The following is a 15,065-nucleotide window of genomic DNA, read 5'->3' on the forward strand; positions in this document are numbered from 1 at the left end:
ACTTTCTCTCCTGAAGGGAACAACAACCCATTCCTTCTATATAAAGCTTGATTTGAACAGACATCTGGATACTACATAATAACAAGAAAAGTGGAAATTCCTTTTTTCTTTGCCTCTTTTCTACCTCCCAGATCTATTTGTTATAAGTTCATGCTCCCCAATAAGCTATTTTGAGGCTTGTCTTCAAGAGGTCAATCTAAATTTTGTTTTTTTCATCTGCAGGCTTTTTAAAATCTGGTTATTGTTTGAAACCTAACTACTTTGACAGAGAGGTTCCATTAGTACTTAATATAAATTAAGACTTCTACAATAATAGCATATTTAGCAAGTTTCATCTCTTTTTAGTGTACGTCTGTAAGTTGAAGAGGACTCTGGTAGAATAAAAGTGTAGAGAACTCTCAGACCAGTATTCATTCTTTATATTTTCTGGCATCTCACAGTGAACAGAACAGTGGATGATTTATTAGAAGCAATTGCTCTGCAAAGAGGAAAAGCAGCAAGGTCATTAGAGTTATAATTTCATGTCATCTTTTAGACTACAAGGTAGTTCTTAATAGAATTTTATTATGAGGGCATTTATTTTTCTAGATTTTGTAAGAATCCTAACCCATGTTATTTTTATAATGTACCCTATCATAGTGGTAGTATTAATAATGGCAGGCATTTTAATAAATAATAGTTATATGCCAAAGAATGCTAGATGCTTTTCACATGTTACTCATTGATGGTCACAGATAACTCTCTGTGGTATTGGGAGCCTAAATCCACAGAGATGTGACAACCTGCCCGAGTTTGCATAGCCAGTATAAGTCAGAGTTAGAATTTGAGCCTAGACTGTAATCCAAAAGCCTAGGCTCTGTCCTCTGATGATGGGAGCTGCTCTGTGAAGATGGCAGTGAATTTAAGGAGCATGAAAGGGACCCTTAGCAAGGGAGGAAGGCCATCCTGCCCAGCCAGCCAGATCCATCAGGGTGTCTTCACATCCTCCCCTCAATTACCAGTCTCAACAGCTTCTTTATAAACATCAGGAGTTTATGAGCTATCATATGCATTAACTCCTGAAATAATGAATTACTTTCCAGGAAAATAATATTCCAGTGGGTGTCTCCTAAAGCGCTCCATCATTCAAAAAAAAAAAAAAAGAAAGAAGGAAAGAAAGAAAAAAACTTGTCAAGTGCTATTTAGAAGCTAGGTATGGCCAGTTAAGGGAAAGCCTGGCTGGTTAAGGGAAAGCCTTCAGTCAGCGTAAAGTTAAATATCACCCGAGGCTTAGTCCAGGACTGGCCAGTGACTGGTTTTAGCAATGAAAAGAGCTACAAGCATAAATCAAATGAAGAATTTAATTTTTTTTAAAGATTTTATTTATTTATTCACAAGAGACACACAGAGAGAGAGGCAGAGACACAGGCAGAGGGGGAAGCAGGCTCCATACAGGGAGCCTGATGTGGGACTCGATCCAGGGACTCCAGGATCACGCCCTGGGCCAAAGGCAAGCTCTAAACCGCTGAGCCACCCAGGGATCCCCCAAGAAGTTAATTTAAGGGATATTTGATCTAATTTTTAGAATGAATTGGCCACATTAGCTAATCTATTTAGCAATGAATTAAACGGTTCTTTGGTTTGGGCTCAATAGAGTTGACATTGTTGCTAAAAGCATATACTTGTAATTCAGTTGTCTTCAGCTTCTAACACGCCCCACATTCAGCATCTCAACAGTAGAACTAATGATATAAAGCTTAGTTTGTGCCATGAGCATTCTTTTTATAGAAAAGACAAACTTCGGGATCCCTGGGTGGCGCAGCGGTTTGGCGCCTGCCTTTGGCCCAGGGCGCGATCCTGGAGACCTGGGATCGAATCCCACATCGGGCTCCCTGCATGGAGCCTGCTTCTCCCTCTGCCTGTGTCGCTGCCTCTCTCTCTCTCTCTCTCTCTCTCTTTCTGTGATTATCATGAATAAATAAATAAATAAAATCTTTAAAAAAAAATAAAAAAAAAAGAAAAGACAAACTTCTGTGAAATTACTAGGAGATCTGTAGATAAGATTGTTGGTATGTATACTCTATGCAGGGCACTGTGTTAAGTGCTGTGAAAGAAAACAAATGTCACCCAGCCTCTGAGGCTAAAGGTAATGATGTGTTCAGCGCTGGCTGGAATTGAGGTGGCTTGGAAATTCATCCAGCCCAAAGCAACAGCACTATTCAGCTTCCCCACAGAGGGAAGAAGAGTTACCTTCTTTTGTTGAGGACCCTAATAAAGGTCAGGACCCCTTAACTGTAATATGTCAGGTAAAGGGTGTGGTGACTTTTTCACCAGTGAAACATACTACATTTGACACCGTTTAGGTTAAGAGGTCTTGAAGGGAGTGGTAAAACCATGATTCCTATTGCTTTTCCAGCTTTTTGGGGAATTACGGGTATTGTCTCCATCTGGTAGAAATCCAGCTTTAACTTGTTCATTCTCATTGATTGTCTAAAGTAGATAGGCAGTAGGAAAATGAGATTGGTGCTGCTGGCTTTTATTTATTTATTTTTAATTTTTATTTATTTATGATAGTCACAGAGAGAGAGAGAGAGAGGCGGAGACATAGGCAGAGAGAGAAGCAGGCTCCATGCACCAGGAGCCGATATGGGATTCGATCCTAGGTCTCCAGGATCGCGCCCTGGGCCAAAGGCAGGCGCTAAACCGCTGCGCCACCCAGGGATTCCGGTGCTGCTGGCTTTTAAAGTGGTCCCTTAGAGGTGCCTGGGTAGCTAGTGAGTTAAGTGTCTGACTCTTGATTTCAGCTGGAGTCATGATCTCAGGGTCCTGGGATCGAGCCTCAAGTCAGGCTCCATGCTAAGCACAGAGTCTGCTTGTCCCTCTCCCTCTGCTCCTCCCCCAATTGCCTGCTCACTCTTGCTCTCTTGCAAATTAAAAATGGCCCTTGAGGGGATTCCTGGGTGGCTCAGCAGTTTAGCACCTGCCTTCGGCCCAGGGTGTGATCCCGGAGTCCTGGGATCGAGTCCCACATGGGGCTCCCTGCATGGAGCCTGCTTCTCCCTCTGCCTGTGTCTCTGCCTCTCTCTCCGTGTCTCTCATGAATAAATAAATAAAACCTTTAAAAAACAAACAAACAAACAAAAAAACTGGTTCTTGGGTCCATTATACTATTCTATCTTATCTTTGAATTTTTTTATAGATATAAATTTAGAGAACAAATTTTTGACGAAATACCTTGTAATAGACTTTTGATGCAAGAAGTATCTAACTCTGCCTTTGGTCACTAATTGAGAATAGCAATTGAATTGTTTGCTTAGTGGCCTCCAGAGAAATGCTTGGGCCTGAGGAGCCACAAGATTTGAGTTGGTTCTATTGATTTCAAATAGTAGTTTAAGAGGGTGTGGGGAATTGTTAAATGTAAGCACTTGGTATCCCTTGTGATCATGCTCCACTGCAGGTCGGCACTTGGTGTGGTGCACGGGCAAAATCTTCACCTGCCTGGTTGAAAGTAAAATACCTTGGCATGGTTTGAAAGTTCTTTCTATTGCTCCATTGTAGGGTGTTTCAGCAGTCAGGTAGCTGATGATACCTGCTAAGGAACACCTCCATCACCACCATCTCATGACATTTAGCTTTTCCTTCAGGTGCTTTGGGGTAATAAGAGTGAGGTAACATTTCTTTTTTTTTTTTTTTTTTATCTGTTTTATCTCTGCTGCTTTGAACTTTGGGGCTTTCTGGAGACCCTGTTAACACTCCAGCTCTCCCTCAAGGTAGTCCTTCTGCTTCATTCAACAACATGTGTCTTAAGCCCCCTGCACACAGTTATGCACAAGGTAGAAAGTCTAGAGGCCAGTGACATCTGTGGACTCAAATGATGGTGACAGGAGTACTGAAAGTTTTCAGGTCATGGCTGGAGATGTTGGCTTTGGGCTTAGGTCGTTTTTTTTAGGCCATTTTGTTTTCACTTATTAATTTATTGGTAATCTCTATACCCAGCGTGGGGCTTGAACTCACAATCCTGAGATCAAGAGTCACATGCTCTTGCAGTTGAACCAGCCAGGTGCCCCTCCTGCTCCATTTATATTGGTAAGATTCTGTGAACTATTAGATTAGTTTTTAGTATACCCTTGAATGTAATTTTTTTTTAACATGCCCTTAGGAAATGACTGAATCCAATGGATTATTAGATTATTGGCAGACCTCATTCTTTTTCGTGGCTTGGTAGAAAGACCCAGGCCTTGGAGTCTAACAGATAGACTTTGGCCCACTTAGTGGCAGTCTGATTTTGAGCAGGTTCTCTTATTAAGCCCAAAGTTCCTCCTCTGTAAAATGATAGTAACATCACCTGCCTTGCTGAACGGTTTTGAAGATTCAGTGTAATGTTTAAAGAGCACCTGTTCAGAGCAAGCATTGCCATAAGTGCTGAGTGCTTAGTGGAGTCGTGGCCCTCTAGAAATGTCCACCCGATTGGGGCAGTCTAATAATCCAAATGATAAGAGCAGCTAAATATATTGCCACCTACTACGTGCTGGGCACTATTTCAAGCACTTTATGCACATTAAACTAATTGAATTCTAAAACCCCATGAGACAAGTAGTATTGTTATTCCCATACTAAGGAAACTAAGTCATGGAGAGTTTGATCCCTGAGGAATCAGAATTTGAGTCCAGGCCATTTGGCTCTGGAGGCAGCATTTTTAACCAAGATACTATTCTTTTTTTGACAGTCTAAGCAAGAAACATAAGTCCACAGTCAGAAACAAATTGGGGGGGAGGATGTTAATTATATTAAGTACTTAAGGCTTTCTCAAAAAGAAACCTGTGTCAAGACAGACATTGAAGTGTACAAACAGTGATGCCTGGCTCAGCCACTGAGCACCTGCTTTCAGCCCAGGGTATGATCCTGGAGTTCTGGGATCGAGTCCCACATCAGGCTCCCTGCAGGAAGCCTGCTTCTCTCTCTCTGCCTGTGTCTCTGCCTCTCTCGCTCTGTGTCTCTCATGAATAAATAAATAAAATCTTTAAAAAAAAAAAAAAGTGTACGAGCAACGTTCGTCTCACTAAGAATTGCCCTAAGTACAAAAATGTGTATTTTGTTATAGATCAGCATATATCAAGAACATAAATAATACTTGAAAATTTTGGGACCCCTGGGTGGCTCAGCACTTGAGTGTCTGCCTTTGGCTCAGGGTGTGATCCCAGAGTTGTGGGATCGAGTCCCACATTGGGCTTCCTGCATGGAACCTGCTTCTGCCTCTGCCTCTGCTTCTCTCTCTGTCTCTCATGAATAAATAAAACCTTTAAAAAAAAATACTTTGAAATTTTTGTATCTCATTCAGCCTAGAGTGACAGCTTGTTTGTGTAGAAATAATAGTTTTGCAAAAGAGTATGTAAATAACTAATTTGATTTAGAAAGGTTTTAGAATTTACAACCAAAATATTGTATTATAGAGCTGTGCACAAAAAGGCAAATTATGGGGGTGCCTGGGTGGCTTAGTCGGTTATTTGGCTCAGGTTCTGATCCCAGGGTCTTGGGATCTAGCCCCACGTCAGGCTCTCTGCTGAGCAGGAAGCCTGCTTCTCCCTCTCCCTCTGCCCTCCACTTGTGCTTGCTCTGTCTCTCTGGTGTTCAGTCTCTCTTAAATAAATAAAATCTTTTTTAAAAAAAAGGCAAATTATGTTTTTTTTAAAAAGGCAATTATTTGTCCTAATCACAGGGAGATTTAAGTATGCTTTTTTCGAATCAACAGAATGTTATAAATTTTGGTATTAATGACTTTGAAATAGCTAGGATTGGGACACCTGGGTGGTTCAGTGGTTAAGCGTCTGCCTTGGGCTCAGGGTGTGATCCTGGAGTCCTTGGGATCCAGTCCCACATCAGGCTCCCTGCATGGAGCTTGCTTCTCCCTCTGCCTATGTCTCTGCACCTCTCTCTCTCTCATGAATAAATAAAATCTAAAAAAAAAAAAGAAAGAAAGAAAGAAAAGAAATAACTAGTATCTATTTTCCTGATTCTATTGAATCAGAAAAAAGATTAATCTTGGCTGTGTTATAACTGTCCATTTTTACCTCAGGCTGTTTAAGAAAAAAAATTCCTTCCTTCCATTCACATCATCAGATGGGGTGTTCTGGTTTCCTGGCATATCCACTGCCACGCTTTGTTAAGCTGAGTGGCATTGCATGCATCTGCCTTGCTGTGACAGGGTGGAAATGGCTACCTCACAAAAGGCCTGTGAAGCTTGGGTCATTTGTGTGAATAAAGGTTCCTACTAGGTTGTAACTTTTTTTGAATTGGAGTTTTGAGGGATGCCTGGGTGGCTCAGGGGTTGATTGTCTGCCTTTGGCTCAGGGCGTGATCCCGAGTCCCAGGATCAAGTCCCACATCTGGCTCCCTGCATGGAGCCTGCTTCTCCCTCTGCCTATGTCTCTGCCTCTCTCTGTGTGTCTCTCATGAGTAAATAAATAAAATCTTTAAAAAGGGAGTTGAAATTAAAGGGAAAAAAAATGAGCAAGGTATTGGAGAATGCAAGCTATGAGGGTAGAAAGGTGGGACCCTTGTGTTGGAAGGTAAGTTCTTTTCAGAATGGGCAGCTAACTGCTTTTTGTATTCACTCAGGTCTAAAGTCACATGTATATAGGCTGGTGATGAGTAAAATGAGGAAAGGATATGGTTAACAAGGAAAAGCATGAAATTTCCTTTGGGACTCTGAAAATATGGTGGTCTAATTTGGAGCCCCTAAAAGGTAGAGAAGGCAATTGATGAAGAGTCTGACAGGTCCAGTGCTATCTTTTAGTCTTGAAATGTCCTCATGCAGATCCACAATGACTGCTGCCCCACCCTTCCTTTCTGCACTGGGGAGTCCTATGCAAGAGGGGCTGTTCATTGCCTGCCTCTGTGATGATCATAAGGCTTTATGGGAAATGAGAAGTGGTTCTTTAGGAAAAGGTTAGGAGTCCCTGGTCTGGAGCTTAGGGTCTCTTCCAGTCATACTGGTCTGCAACCCTTTGTGACCTGGTAACCTGAACGAGAAAGAATTTGATAACTCTCCAGTAGAGTCTTTTTGATTTTTGTTTTTTCATTCTAACGTTTTGAATTAATGCTTAACTATTTTCTTTTTGGTCAGGGTTCTGCAGCATTCCAGACCTCGAGCACTGAATCAGGATGGGAAAAAGACGTTGTGTTCCTCCACTTGAGCCCAAGTTGGCAGCAGGCTGTTGTGGGGTCAAGAAGCCTAAGTTATCTGGAAGTGGAACGCACAGTCACGGGAACCAGTCCACAACTGTCCCCGGCTCTAGTTCAGGACCTCTTCAAAACCACCAGCATGTGGATGGCAGCAGTGGTCGGGAGAATGTGTCAGACTTAACTCTGGGACCTGGAAATTCTCCCATTACACGAATGAATCCCGCATCGGGAGCGCTGAGCCCTCTTCCCCGGCCCAATGGAACTGCCAACACCACCAAGAATCTGGTGGTGACTGCAGAGATGTGCTGCTACTGCTTTGACGTCCTCTACTGTCACCTCTATGGCTTCCCACAGCCACGACTTCCTAGATTCACCAATGACCCCTAGTGAGTAAATCCATCAGGTGCAGGGGACAGTGAGAAGACATAGTGACGTCTTTCTTGGGTTCTCTCTCTTGAGAAGGGTGGGGGTGGGGGGGGCTGCCACTTACAAAGAGCTTTAGCATCGTTTGGGCAGAGAGTAATGAGAATAGGATGATGAGAAATGTCCAGACAGTATCGAGAACAGTATCTGGATTGAGTAATAGAAGAGGTCTAGGTTACACTTGAAGTATTGGCTTGTTTTTAAGCTAACGTTTTAGAAATTAGGGTTTCTTTCTTGGTTCTTCATTTGGTTTGTTGATTTATATGGTGGAGAATAGGTGACTTAACCTTTCCAGTGGAGAAGCCACAGATCACATCATTGTGGTCCAGGTGTTGAAGTCCAAATGAATTGGAAATTTTTGGGGGCCAGGTTGAGAGTAGAAGCACTTATAATGGGAGCTGTGATGGTCTCAACAAGGATCCCTTCCTTTGTTCCATCAGTTCCCCCATGGCTTCTTCCACCCACCCCACCAAGAATGTCAGATTCTGCTGTACTGTGTTTAGTTCAAGACTCTATCATTTGTCCTAAGCTCTCTGAAGGTGTCAGTGACTTAAATAAGTTTATGTGTAGAGTGAAGAAATCCATGACAGAGTTTTCTTCCTCTTCAGAATTGAAAGCAACTCTGATCTGGCTTTTTTTTTTTTTTTTTTTTTTTTTTTAATTTAATTTAAACTTTAGGTACTTAACATACAGTGCAGTATTGGTTTCTGGAGTAGAATTCAGTGATTCATCACATATACAATCCCATTGCTCAATATCACAAATGCCCCCCCTTCTTTAAGATTTATTTATTTATTTTAGAGTATGTGAGCTTGGGGAGGGGCACAGGGAGAGAGAAGGACACAGGGAAACTCCCAAGCCAACCCCCACCCCCCCCCCACCCGCCAAAACCAAGGAGTTGGTTGCTTAGCCAACTGAACCACCCAGGTGCCTTACAAGTGCCCTCCTTAATATTCATGACCCATTTAACCCATTCCCACACCTAACTCCCTTTATTATCCCTTAGTTTGTTCTCTATGGTTAAGAGTCTTTTAGGGCTTATTTCCCTCCTCCTTCCCATATGTTCATCTGTTGTCTTTCTTAAATTCCACATATGAGTGAGATTATATGGTATTTTGTCTTTCTCTGACCAACTTCACTTAGGTTAATACACTCTGGCTCCATCTGTGTCATTGCAAATGGCAAGGTTTCATTCTTTTTTATGGCTAATATTCCGGGGGGTGTGTGTGTGTGTGTACACACTATATCATCTTTATCATTCATCAGTTAGTGGACATGTGTGGGCTCTCTCCATAGTTTAGCTATTGTTTTGGTTTTTTTTTTTTTTAAGATTTTTTTTTTTTTTTAAGATTTTATTTATTTATTCATGAGAGACACAGAGAGAGGGAGAGGCAGGCTCCATGAAGGGAGCCTGACACGGAACTTAATCCCGGGTCTCCAGGATCACACCCTGGGCTGAAGGTGGTGCTAAACCGCTGAGCCACCCGGGCTGCCCAAGATTTAAGTAGTTTCCATACCCAACTCAGGGTTGGAGCTCACAACCCTTAGATCAAAAGTCACACATTCCACTGACTCAGCCAGCCAGGCACCCTTGAACTGGCTTTAAGAAAGTACTGAAGAGATGCTTTCGGAGATTTCATTGACCTAAGATCATTTATTCTGCAAATGTTAATGCCGTATTAGAGCAACACATAGCCCCACTGGTCAGGGAGTGGAGAGGTTATGAAGAAAAAATCCTCACTTTTGGGAGACTTGCCAAGTTGGCAAATCACACACACAAAGCTAAACAATGTGTTTGGCATACTTCTGTGGGCAGAAGTAGAGGGGAAGTTACTCCTATGTGATTGTGTCAGAGGAGAGAAACTGTAGAGAAAAAATGTGCTAACTTTTTAGGAAGTATTGCCATGGGATACCGTGCTCAGAAAATTCCTGATTGAACAGGTGAAGATCCTAAGCCTTTATCCTAAGTAAGATCAAGTTTGTCCCACCAAAAAGGATGTGGATTTGGAAGAGTGAGTGGTGGCTGCAGTGTTACAGGGAAAGGGTTGTTGCTTATATTCAGGGGCTTGTATTTCCATTCTACAGACAGTGGAATTTTTTTTTTTTTTTTAAGATTTTATTTATTCATTCATAGAGACACAGAGAGAGAGAGAGAGGCAGAGACACAGGCAGAGGGAGAAGCAGGCTCCATGCAGAGATGTGGGACTCGATCCAGGGTCTCCAGGATCACGCCCTGGGCTGCAGGCGGTGCCAAACCGCTGCGCCACCAGGGCTGCCCAGACAGTGGAATTCTTGAGGGGTTTTGAGTAGGTTTTGGGACAATAACTTTGGGTGCTGTTCAGGCATTTACTGGAGGGAAAAGATAGGCAGCAGATCTGCTTTAAAACAGTAATCAAAGTAAACAGCTTTAAAAATTTAAGTTGCTGGGCAGCCCAGGTGGCTCAGCGGTTTAGCGCCGCCTTCAGTCCAGGGCCTGATTCTGGAGACCAGGGATCGAGTCCCACGTCAGGCTCCCTGCATGGAGCCTGCTTCTCCCTCTGCCTGTGTCTCTGCCTCTCTCTCTCTCTGTCTCTCATGAATAAATAAAATCTTTAAAAAATAAAAAAAAGAAACTAAAATTTAAGTTGCTTTTTAGATTTTGCTCTAAGAAATAACCGCATTGGAGTATAGAGGAAATATCAGGATGAAGGGACAGTTCCATAACCTGTTTTTTTTTTTTTTTTTTTAATTTTTATTTATTTATGATAGTCACACAGAGACAGAGAGAGAGAGGCAGAGACACAGGCAGAGGTGAGAAGCAGGCTCCATGCACCAGGAGCCCGATGTGGGATTCGATCCCAGGTCTCTAGGATCGCGCCCTGGGCCAAAGGCAGGCGCTAAACCGCTGCGCCACCCAGGGATCCCCCATAACCTGTTTCTAAAAAGTCTGTTACCACCAATCTAATGACTTTGGTCTAGAAGCAGAAAGTGGCAACTTTTACTAATAATACAATTTCTTTCTTTTTTTTTTTAAATTTTTATTTATTTATGATAGTCACAGAGAGAGAGAGAGAGAGGCAGAGACATAGGCAGAGGGAGAAGCAGGCTCCATGCACCGGGAGCCTGACGTGGGATTAGATCCCGGGTCTCCAGGATCGCGCCCTGGGCCAAAGGCCCGCGCCAAACCGCTGCACCACCCAGGGATCCCAATAATACAATTTCTTGCAGAGACATTGGAGCAGGACAAAGGGCAGAGATAATTATGGGAATAATGGGAGGTTATGGGGAATGAGGAGAAAGTATGCAGGCCCAGTGTCTTCATGAAGGATGTAACTGGGGAACATGGACACTCCCAGAAATAGAATAAAGAAGAAGAGAAAGACATGGAAATTAGAAGAAGTTGGGTGCTGGGCAGAGGAATAGGAAAGTAGCACAATTGAGAGTGAATTAAACCTATCAGCAAGGACCACAGGAAGGGCTACACAGAGTGCCTTTCTTCATGCTGCCTTGTCTTTTCTCTCTCTCTCTCTCTCTCTCTCTTCCATCCACAGACTGCACAATTCCCAGAAAGACAGAGTCCTTCGCATAGCCACAATTCAGAAAACAGTCCTTTTTGGGGAATAACGGAAATGAATAGGGGAAAGCAAAAGTTTTGTTCTTATCCATGATTGATTTGGGGCTGGAGAATGTTTTTTGTTTCCTTTTGTAGTCCGCTCTTTGTGACATGGAAGACAGGGCGGGACAAGCGGCTTCGTGGCTGCATCGGGACCTTCTCAGCCATGAATCTTCATTCAGGACTCAGGGAATACACGTTAACCAGGTAATGACACCAGACATAAACTCTGTAGATAAGTTGACTAGAATTGAAAACAACTGCTTGACTTTGTTTCTTCTAAGTGATAAAGTTTGAGTGTTCTCTTTTTGGTAATCAGGAAGTATGGGACTTTAATCTGGTGAGTCACTTATCAGTTGTGTAGGCAATTAATAGCATCAAGTTATTTTTAGCATATTAGTGCTGATGGATAATCAATATTCTCTGCATAGCTCAGGATTCATAAATATTCGGGCACGTAATGTTGGCTTCTGGCTCCAGAGCAGCCTCACTTTGTTTTCTGTCCCCCTCCAGTGCACTTAAGGACAGCCGATTTCCCCCCCTGACCCGAGAGGAGCTGCCTAAACTTTTCTGCTCTGTCTCCCTCCTTACTAACTTTGAGGATGCCAGTGATTACCTGGACTGGGAGGTGAGAACAGCCGCATTTGGAACTCTGCATCTCTCGTTGCATTTGGGTTCGGGTTAGTACATGGTAATGTATCTCCTTCATTGAGAGAGGGTATAAGAATGTGAAAGCTGAGTTTGGAAGCAGTTGGGGGCCACATAGGTGACAGGAAAGGTGCTGTGATCCTAGAAGTAGGAAAAAACGTGAAATCTTCTTTTCCCGTGTCTTCCCAGTCCACTCTGTTCCATAGCCTTCTCCCACGTCTAATAGGAAATGATACTGGGGATAAAGAGAGCATTCCAGATCCCTCTTGGTAAGCCCTTGAGTAAAAGTTGTTATGAGGAGTTATGAGCCTAGATCAAAACCCTGTTGTCTGTTTAATGGAATAGATTAAAGATGGAATACTCCAGATTATTGGATGAGCTGTTGAAAGAATCTTTATACTTGGGAGAGGTGGCTACATGTAAACGTGTTGCTTCCCTTAAGCTAAAGTTACTTTGGCTTCTATACCTAAGGGGAAAGAGTTAGTCATGAAAAGCAGTAGTTTCTCCTTTTCTCAGACTTGGATCAAGCTGGTCAGGGGAAAATGTCAATTAAATGTGGATGTTTGAAGTTCCATTAGAGTAAGTAAATGCCCTTCATTTGGTTACTTTTTCTGTAGGTAGGGGTCCATGGGATTCGAATTGAATTCATCAATGAAAAAGGCGTCAAACGTACAGCCACATATTTACCTGAGGTTGCTAAGGAACAAGGTAAGTTGGACAAATGGCATTTCAATGAAGGATACTATTCATAGTGTTGCCATGTAAAGGCAGGAAAGTGGGATGTGTTGTCTTTCAGCCTAACTGCAACTAAGAATAAGTGCCTTTCTTCCTCTTATTGTTTATCAAAGTCTTACAGGATGTGAAATAAATTCCCCCAAAATGCAAGAGCTGGGGAAGAAAAGGGGTAAAGACTTGGCCTTAAAAAAAAAAAAAAGACTTGGCCTTACTCACACCCGCATTTCACTTTCTCAGTAAAAAGTTTTGTTCCTTGGCCCCAAAAACTAGTGGTAATTGTAGCAAAGTTCCAGCAACCAACTGGACCATGTTATGGAGTTCATTGTAAAGGGGACTTGCCCATACCAGTGGATTTTGAACTTTATTGGTCTTTAATTATTAAACAATGTTATACTTGGGGAAAAAAGCAAAACATAATTTTTTTTTTTTTTTAAAGAACTTGGTAGTTAAAAAGTTTTTATAATGGGACAGTAAAGGTAGGAGGTGAGTAGGGTAGGTTTTCTCTTTATTTTTTTATTTTTTAATTTTTTATTGGTGTTCAATTTGCCAAAATACAGAATAACAGCCAGTGCTCATCCCGTCAAGTGCCCCCCTCAGTGCCCGTCACCCATTCACCCCCACCCCCCGCCCTCCTCCCCTTCCACCACCCCCAGTTCGTCTCCCAGAGTTAGGAGTCTTTATGTTCTGTCTCCCTTTCTGATATTTCCTACCCATTTCTTCTCCCTTCCCTTCTATTCCCTTTCACTATTATTTATATTCACCAAATGAATGAGAACATATAATGTTTGTCCTTCTCCGATTGACTCATTTCACTCAGCATAATACCCTCCAGTTCCATCCACATTGAAGCAAATGGTGGGTATTTGTTGTTTCTAATGGCTGAGTAATATTCCATTGTATACATAGACCACATCTTCTTTATCCATTCATCTTTCGATGGATACCGAGGCTCCTTCCACAGTTTGGCTATTGTAGGTTTTCTCTTTAAAAGAATGTTTAGGAGGACAGCCCCGGTGGCTCAGCGGTTTAGCGCCGCCTTCAGCCCAGGGCGTGATCCTGGAGACCCGGGATCGAGTCCCATGTCAGGCTCCCTGCATGGAGCCTTCTTCTCCCTCTTCCTGTGTCTCTGCCCCCCCCCCTCTCTGTCTCTCATGAATAAATAAATAGGATCTTTAAAAAAAATTAAAAAAAGCATGTTTAGGAGAATACCTTTTAGTGTTTCTATGGTATGTAACCCAGTTTTCTTTCTTTTCTCTCTTCTCCTCGTCCCTCTCACCCTCCCTTCCTCCTTTCTTGTCTGTTTCTGAAAGTAATACGTAAAACACACAGTGTGAACCTAGAGTAGAGAGAAATATCCAGTTCACTGTATCAATGAATTAATTATGTGGAGAGTGGTTGCCTTCATTGGTTTCCATCATGGTTGTGTTTAAACTTTTTCAAAAGTAGTGTGGGTGTGGCATAAAAGGGAAGCCTTTTGGCCACTTTGAGGCCGTAAGTCTAACATTTTTTTATAAGGAGAAACACCATCAATATTTCCCAATAGTGAGATGTGGTGATAATATAGATAATCAGATTATCTGTGCCGTTTGAAAATTGATTGGCAAAATTTAAAAATTGGAGGTTATTTAGGAGTTTCTTTTTGGTTTTCAGTCTGATGTGTTTGGTTTTATCTGTTAAAAATGTGCAGGAACAACACAGCAATGTATACATGAACACCATTTCTGTCCTTCATGAAGGAATAGCTTTCTTCCTGCTATCAGTCTCTGTAATAGAAAACAGGACTCCCAGAAATGATCAAAATAAAGGAAGGCCACACAAAGGAATGCAGGCTGCAGAATTTGAATTCTTCCCTCTCATAGAATAGCCTTGGTTACCAGTAGTAGGCCCGCAGGCCAGTTTTAAGTTGAGACCATGTTTGTTCCTAGATGATTATACTAGGATCACATCTGACAGGAAAGACACAGGAACAGGGCCGGGGGACAGCCATTATGGTGTATGTCAGGTTATTGTCTCATGTCTCAGAGATTCTACTTGGATATCAGTGAGGCAGAAGGGGCTCTAGGGAGATCACTTTGACCCTAGCAGATCTGGCTGCTTCTCTTTTCTTGCTGTGTGAGAACATACCCTACTCTTGTGTCATTGTGCACTGATCTCAGTGTGCCTCTCCTCCTCAGACTGGGATCAGATCCAGACAATAGACTCCTTGCTCAGGAAAGGTGGCTTTAAGGCTCCAATTACCAGTGAATTCAGAAAAACGATCAAACTTACCAGGTAACCCACTGTCTCATTTTCCTTGTCATTTTAATTTAGTTTGGGTTGGATGAAGGATACTTTTGTTGGAAAGGGCTAGAAAAAAATTTCTCTGCTAATGTCCCTAAACTAAAGAAATATGGGTCAGATTTAAGCTGGGAGGAAGCAGTGGCAGCAAAGGCAAGACTTCCCAGCATCCTGGGCATCTCTGCAGCTGAGCTGATGGCAGAGCCCGAGCAGAGTTTAGGCGGTGATC

At 42.5% G+C, this 15,065-nt stretch overlaps 1 protein-coding gene across 5 annotated transcripts in view; it reads left to right on the top strand.

Moving 5' to 3' along the window:
• The window catches only part of AMMECR1L (AMMECR1 like), a 32,810-nt gene that overhangs the window by 12,673 nt on the left and 5,072 nt on the right, over positions 1–15,065 (top strand). For all 5 annotated transcript variants that reach the window (XM_038564822.1, XM_038564820.1, XM_038564825.1 and 2 more), the window contains 5 exons: positions 7,103–7,547; positions 11,273–11,383; positions 11,690–11,804; positions 12,442–12,532; positions 14,734–14,830. In XM_038564822.1, coding sequence (XP_038420750.1) covers positions 7,141–7,547; positions 11,273–11,383; positions 11,690–11,804; positions 12,442–12,532; positions 14,734–14,830 — 821 coding nt within the window. In that variant the 5' untranslated portion in view covers positions 7,103–7,140. The remainder of the gene's footprint in view (positions 1–7,102; positions 7,548–11,272; positions 11,384–11,689; positions 11,805–12,441; positions 12,533–14,733; positions 14,831–15,065) is intronic.

Source organism: Canis lupus, chromosome 19 (assembly GCF_011100685.1).
Source record: "Canis lupus familiaris isolate Mischka breed German Shepherd chromosome 19, alternate assembly UU_Cfam_GSD_1.0, whole genome shotgun sequence".
Taxonomy (NCBI): domain Eukaryota; kingdom Metazoa; phylum Chordata; class Mammalia; order Carnivora; family Canidae; genus Canis; species Canis lupus.